Consider the following 7715-nt stretch of genomic DNA (forward strand, 5'->3'; position numbering starts at 1 on the left):
GATCTTTAACTTAAGCCTACAAACAGGGAGGGTCCGGGTCCTGTGGACACATCATGTCTTGTTCCAGTACCTAAAGTAGGACACATCAGGACTGTTATGGAGAGACGCATGCAATGTAAGAACCATCCTCTCCACAACATTCTGGCAGGGCAGATAAGCAGCTACAGCAGCAAACGTCTCATCTCACTGCACTGCAGAACAGAGAGGTTCAGGAGATCTTTTGTAGAACACCTCAGCCAAAGGAAGTGGCTAATGAACTTGACTGATTGAACTATTATTGTTTATTATTTATTATTAACTATTATTATTATTTTTATTAATGAGCTGCTGGACACCTGAATTCCCCGCAGGGGATAAATAAAGTATCTATCTATCTATATATCTATCTATCTATCTATCTATCTATCTATGAAGAGCTGCAGCCGAGCACAGACACACACATTATCATGAGTGTCTGTCTGTCTGTCTGTCTGTCTGTCTGTCTGTCTGTCTGTCTGTCTGACTGACTGACTGACTGTCTGTAGGAGGAGACAACTGCCTAGATGAGGTGGTTGAGGCAGGTTCGAGGGGTTTCATTGGCTGCCTCTCCTCAGTCCAGTTTAATCACATGGCTCCTCTGAAAGCCCTGCTGCTGAATCGAGGGAGCTCATTGGTCACGGTCCGGGGTCCACTGGTCCAGTCCAACTGTGGAGCCCTGGCAGACTCCATCAAATCACACAATCTGAGAGGTAACACACTCTGTCAGTCATTGGAAAAGCAGCTGCATTGATTCAGCAGATAGAAACAGACTGAACTCCTCTTGCAAGTTCTCCAATCTTTGCTGTGAAACATTGGATGATAATAATGTTTGGGCCTAAAACAGTTTTTTTGGGTTGAGTTTATTTTATTTGAACAGTTACACACATTAAATGAAGCCCTGTGAAGTTACCTGGAGAAATGTCTCTTACTGGAACAAGAGGCCACAACATTTGTGTCACAAGTCAAACAGACTGAAAACCACTGGCTGAATCTTTAACAATGTATTGTCTTCTATACCATTTACGTATGGAATACGTTTTTGTTAATTAGTTTTTTAATTACATACAGTAAATAACTGATGGAGAAAAAGTACAATATTTCCCTCTGAAGTGGAGCTGGAGTGTAAGAAAGAGTTCAAATACTCAACTAAAGTAAATGAAAACTCATTTTCACTGAGTACAATACTTGAGTAAATGTATTTAGTTACATTAAAGCTCTGGTCTTAGAAGGAATAAGCAGAGCACAGGTTCTGAACCTAATTTCAAATTTTCTTACCTAATTTACCTAATGAAGCTATGCAACAGCATATATATGTGCTGCACAGCTTTGAGGTTTACAGATTTGTCATTTGTGTCATTGTTACATTTCAGGAATAATTCAGAAATTAGTTGAAACCCCCTTTGTGTGTACTGGAAGTTTTTAGCCGTTGTTTTAAACCAAACAGTTTATGAAGCTAACAGAACGAGCATCACTGCTTATTTGCTCAGTCAACACACTTAATAAATGTCTCTTATGCCTCTACAGATCAAACTGCAACAACGGATAAAGAGAAGGAGCAGCATGGCAGTGATAGCAGACATGATGTGGCTATAATCGCAGGTCTGTTCTCTTCTGTTTACTGACAATGAGTCCCAGCTGTTCTGTGTGTTTTACTCTGTCCATCTGCCTGCATTTTAATAATTTCCTCTGATTCCTCTCACTATCTCCCTTTCCTTAGTTCCAGCTCATTTACACTATGGACTCTACTTTGGTGTTGACATAAATCACAGCATTGCACCATTGAATTTTCTGTGGGTGCCCTGTGATTATTTCTTTAACTGGTATCTTTGGTGTGTTGGTGACTAGGCCCACACTGAAATCCTGATACCAAGAAAGAGTGTGTCTTGCGCAGTTACCTGGTCATCAGTTCAGGGCACTTTTCTTCCATAATATTTTGGTCACTGTTTTTGTTGAGGGCAAATAAAGTGAAATCATACAAATCCCTTCATTCATCTTTCACTCATTGCTCTACTTCCATTTTATGTTTTTCAACCAGCTGACATGTGATCACTCACTAGTCATCAGTCAGAATCAAATCTGTTCCAAGCCTGACAGAGAAAACATTAAAGGGTGCTCCATCACCAGGTATAGCTGGAAGTCTGTACTGGAGAACTGTCTTTTATACTAGTGACTTGTCTGTGGCAGCAGGTATCTGTTCCAGCTGCAGTCTCTAATTGGACTGATGTTACACACTGCAGAGCCACAGTTACATACACATCCCGAGGTTAAATCTGTATGTGATAAGCAGAAGACTGCTATGAAATAACCACAGAAAACTCTGAGCATCAAACTTGTTGGTTTAGATTAATTGCTCTGCAGTTACTCAGGACAGTCAGGTCCTGTCTCCTCCCCCACTGGTCTTTCCCAAACACCATATAACCATGGCAACGGCTGCACACTCTATCCTCTTTTTAACGAGTCTGGCCAAAGTAACACCTGAACTATTGGAACTGAAATACACCTGAATGTGTAGCTGTGATGACCAACATGATGGGATAGAGATTGTTGGGGTTAAAAACAGTGTCATTAAATTCTAATTTATTTGTGGATCATTACAGGATCATTAAATTTTCTCCAGTTTATGTCAGAGTGAAGATCACAATGAGGACTGAACCTTTCCAGATTGGCAACAATTGTTTTTACATGTAAACTAGTCAAACCTGAGGGAATTAAACTTTGAAATTTGTTTCAGAAATGAAACAATATGACACGCTCAATAAATGGCCACCTTTTATTTTGTATATGGCACTCGGGTAATAGTTAATTGCAGATTGTTGTTGTATGGATCACTTTGATGCCAATTAAAATCATGCACTGTTACACACAGGAAACATGATGACTGTCAGATCTTCAACATGAGTTAAAGAGAGACGTCATCTGCTGTTGACAAAACATTTGAGCTGCTCTGTTCATGTTTGAAACTCTGCTCATCCCAGACAGTTTTCTCTGAGGAAGACTCTCTGCAGGATTCCTACACTGTCAGTGCATCACGATGCTGATTTGTCACAGCTCGAATATGCCCGTCTACACTCCGTGCACAATTATTAGGCATGTTGTATTTTTGAGGATTCATTTTATTGTTGAACAAATACAGTGCTCTCGGTCAATCCAAAATGTTAATAATCCTCAAATCTGAATATTTAAGATAGTAAAAGTGAGTTTTTGGCTTTCTTAGGAGAATATCCATTTGTGCACAATTATTGGGCAGCTATTAGTGTGCAGAATTATTATGCAACAAAATGAAAAACAAAAATTTTCCCATCTCACTTGTTTATTTTCATTTGTTAAAGTGAGAATAACAAACAACTCAAAATTTACAAATAAATATTTCTGACATTTCCAAAAAAGAATTCAGTGACCAGTATAGCCACCCTTCTTTTCAATAACAGTCATAAGCCTTCCATCCATGGAGTCAGTTTCTTGATCTGTTGACGATCAATTTTTTTGTGCGGCAGCAACCACAGCCTCCCAGTGGTAAGTACACTGAATGAACAAGATGCAGACTCAGGACACCGAATAGGATGAGAATCACAGTTTATTTTTGTAGAGAACCAGTAAGGGGGGCTGAGGCCAATGTGGATCCAGGCTGTGGAGTTTCCAGAAGGGCAGGTGAGTAGTTGAAGCAGAGCTGGTTGACGTGAGTAATGGAGTCAGAAAGCAGGACGCAGGAACTAGACACCGGAGAATAGGCAGGTTAGTGCCAGAATCACAAAAAATACAAAGTAGTCTCAAAAATAGTCTAAGGTTTACCACGGGTAGGTAACGCACGATTTGGCGAGGAGTGGAAGAATGAACTGGTCCTTTGTCCTGCAGCAGTGTAGGTGGCTTGATTGTGAGATGAGGAGCAGGTGAGTGATTGCAGCGGGTGTACAGCTTCAGACACAGACAAAGACACACCCACAAAAGGAGAAGGGGAAAAGATGGAGAAAACACAGGACCGTGACACCCAGGCGCTGTTCAGAGAAGTGTATTGTCTTCCCTCACTGTAAATCTCCCATTTAAGAAGGGCCCACAAGTTCTCAATAGGGTTTAGGTCGGGTGAGGAAGGGGGCCATGTCATTATTCTTTCATCTTTAAGGCCTTTGCCGGGTAGCCACGCAGTGGAGTATTTGGATGCACGCGATGGAGCATTGTCCTGCATAAAAATCATGGCCTTCTAGAAAGATGCAGACTTTTTCCTGTACCACTGCTTGAAGAAAGTGTCTTCTAAAAACTGGCAGTAGGTTTGGGAGTTGATTTTAAGTCCTTCTTCAACCTGAAAAGGTCCAACTAGCTCATCCTTAATAATACCAGCCCATACCAGTACCCCATCTCCACCTTGCTGGCGTCTGATTCAAAGTGGAGCTCTGTACCCGTAACTGATCCAGCCACGGGCCCATCCATCTGATCCGTCAAGAGTCATTCTCATCTCATCAGTCCATAAAACCTTTGAAAAATCTGTCTTCAGATATTTCTTGGCCCAGTCTTGACGTTTCAACTTCTTTGTCTTGTTTAATGGTGGTCGAATTTCAGCCTTCCTTAGCTTGGCCATGTCTCTGAGCACTGAACACCTTGTACTTCTGGACACTCCAGGTAGGTTGCAGTCCTGGAATATGATGGCACTGGAGGATAATGGGTTCCTGGTAGCTTCACGATTGATTCTTCTCAGATCTTGAGCAGTTAATTTGCGTCTTTTTTTCTCAACACGTTTCTTGCAACCTGATTGACTATTTGCAACAAAACGTTTGATGTTTCGGTGATCACGCCCCAATATCTTAGCAATTTCAAGAATGCTGCATTCCTCTGAAAGGCTTTTTACAATTTTTGACTTTCAGAGTCAGTTAAATCTCTTTTTCGGCCCATTTTGTCTGAGGAAAAGAACCTGCCTAATAATTATGCACACCTTGATATAGGGTGTTGATCTCTTTAGGCCACACCCTCCCTCATTACACAAATACACATAACCTGATATGCTTAAATCCAATAAGCATTCAAGTTTATACAGCTTGGAGTTGGAAAATATGCATAAAAATGATGATATGGTCAAAATACTCACTTGCCTAATAATTTTGCACACAGTGTATACTACTATCTATTCTTTGATTAATGAATATTACACAGTGTGAGAAATGATAAAACTGTACATGAAAAAAAAATTGTTATCCTGGCTGCTCCTCAGGTGTGTCCACAGCCGTGGTGTTCATCGTAGTCTGTGTCCTGGCCGTGGTGACCCACCTCCTATACAGGAGGTGGACCCAGAGGAGCAACAAAAGCATCAAGGAGAAGGAGCATTGCCACGGCAACAGGAAAGAGATTCACATAAACAACTCACTCAGGGACAACATGAAGGAGTACTATATCTGACTACAGGAAGGACATCTGACAACATGAAGGACTACATCTGACTACATTAAGTACTTCATCTGACTACAGGAAGGAGTTCTACATCTGACTATAGCAAGGATATACTTCATCTGACTATAGGAAGGAGTACTACATCTAACTACATGAGGTACTTGAACTGACTAAAGGAAGAAGTACTACATCTGACTACATGAGGTACTTGAACTGACTACAGGAAGGGGTACTACATCTGACTACAGGAAGTACTACATCTGATTATATGAAGGAGTCATACATCTGACTACAGGAAGTACTACATCTGTCAACATGAAGTACCACATCTGGCTACATGGAGTACTACATCTAAGTACAGTCAGTACTACATCTTACTACAGAAAGTACTACATCTGATTAAATGAAGGAGAACTACATCTGAATACATGAAGTGCTACATCTGACTACAGGAAGGAGTACTACATCTGACTATATAAACTACTACATCTGACAACATGAAGTAATACATCTGAGTACTACTTCTGACTGTATGAAGTACTACATCTGGCCACATGAGGAAGCCAGAAGTCAGAAAGAGTAATACATCTAACTACAGGAAGAACTACAACTGACAACAGCAAGTACTACGTCACATGTCATTCTACATGCCTACATGAAGAACAACATGTGACTACATGAAGGAGTACTACGTATGGCTACATGAAGGAGTACTACATCTGGCTACATGAGGAAGCACTATATGTGACTACACGAAGGAGTACTACATCTGACTACATTAAGTACTACATTTGACAACAGGAAGGAGTACTACATCTGACTACACAAAAGTACTACATCTGACGACAGGAAGGTGTACTACATCTGACTATAGGAAGGAGTACTACATCTGACTACAGGAAGGAGTACTGCATCTGGCTATAGGAAGGAGTACTACATCTGACAACATGAAGTACTACATCTGACTACATGAAGTACTACATCTCACTGCAGGAAGGAGTACTACATCTGACTACAAGAATGAATACTACATCTGACTACAGGAAGTATTACATCCAATTACAGGGAGTACTACATCTAAGTACATGAAGGACTACATCTGAGTACACATCTGACTACAGGAAGGAGTACAAGATCTGAATATATAAACTACTACATCGGACTACATGAAGTACTACACCTGACTACATGAAGTACTATATCTGACTACTGGAAATACTACATTTGAGTACATGAAGGAGTACTACATCTGGCATGAAGTACATGAAATACTAAACCTGAGTACATGAAAGAGTAATACATCTGACTACAGGAAGTACAACAACTGACAACAGGAAGTACTACATATGGCTACATGAAGGAGTACAACATCTGACAACAGGAAGGAGTACTACATCTGACTAAATGGAGTACTGTGTTTGACTACAGGAAGGAGTACTACATCTGACTACATCTGACTATGGGAAGGAGTTCTACATCTGACCCAATAAACTGGTACACCTCACTACATGAAGTACTACATCTGACTACACGAAACACTACATCTGACTACATGAAAGAGTACAACATATGGCTCCATGAAGTACTACATCTGACTACAGGAAGCACTATATCTGACTACATGAATGAGTACTACATCTGACTACATAAAGTACTACATCTGACCACAGGAAGGATTACTACATCTGACTACATGAACGAATACTACATCTGACTACAGGAAGTACTACATCCAACTACAGGAAGTACTACATCCAACTACAGGAAGTACTACATCTGAGTACATGAAGGACTACATCTAAGTACAATAAGTACTGCATCTGGCTACAGGAAGTACTACATCTGACTACTAATCTAAGCAACATACCTCTCTCATACCTGGGTTTAACCACGTGGATTTGTTCTTGCACTATTCCTGATGAGCACAGATCTGTCAGCTCCAGACCTGCTCCTGGACCAGGTATTCATATTGAGGGGGAGGACTCTTCACAGTTGTGTCTGACAGCTTCACAGTGGTGCTGCTGCAGTTTTAAATCAGCAGATGAGAAGGAATTAACACAACATGCTGCACCACCTGAATGTGCACAACATCTTCTTATTTCTTATCTCTCTTGTTTTCGATAAATTTCTGATTCCGATTGTTTCCACACTTCAGTAGAATATACTCCATTTGTACATGTTCAAATTGGCTGCCATTTTTGTTTTTTAGTGTGGTAGTTCTTGTCGTGTTGAGAGGAAAGAGAACAGGGGCCAGTCCAGCCTACTGTATGCACTGAGTGCCTAATCTGTCATCACTTTTTCCTTCCTTTAGACCTTATCTAGGC

At 40.7% G+C, this 7715-nt stretch overlaps 1 protein-coding gene across 1 annotated transcript in view; it reads left to right on the forward strand.

Moving 5' to 3' along the window:
• LOC111228102 (contactin-associated protein-like 5) overlaps nt 1-5400 on the forward strand; it is a 141601-nt gene extending 136201 nt beyond the window's left edge. The window contains exons 23-25 of the mRNA XM_022753915.1: nt 525-728; nt 1543-1617; nt 5216-5400. Coding sequence (XP_022609636.1) covers nt 525-728; nt 1543-1617; nt 5216-5400 — 464 coding nt within the window. The remainder of the gene's footprint in view (nt 1-524; nt 729-1542; nt 1618-5215) is intronic.
• Nucleotides 5401-7715: the final 2315 nt, after the last annotated feature.

This window comes from Seriola dumerili, unplaced genomic scaffold (genome assembly GCF_002260705.1).
Source record: "Seriola dumerili isolate Sdu_G_001 unplaced genomic scaffold, Sdu_1.0 BDQW01000200.1, whole genome shotgun sequence".
NCBI lineage: Eukaryota > Metazoa > Chordata > Actinopteri > Carangiformes > Carangidae > Seriola > Seriola dumerili.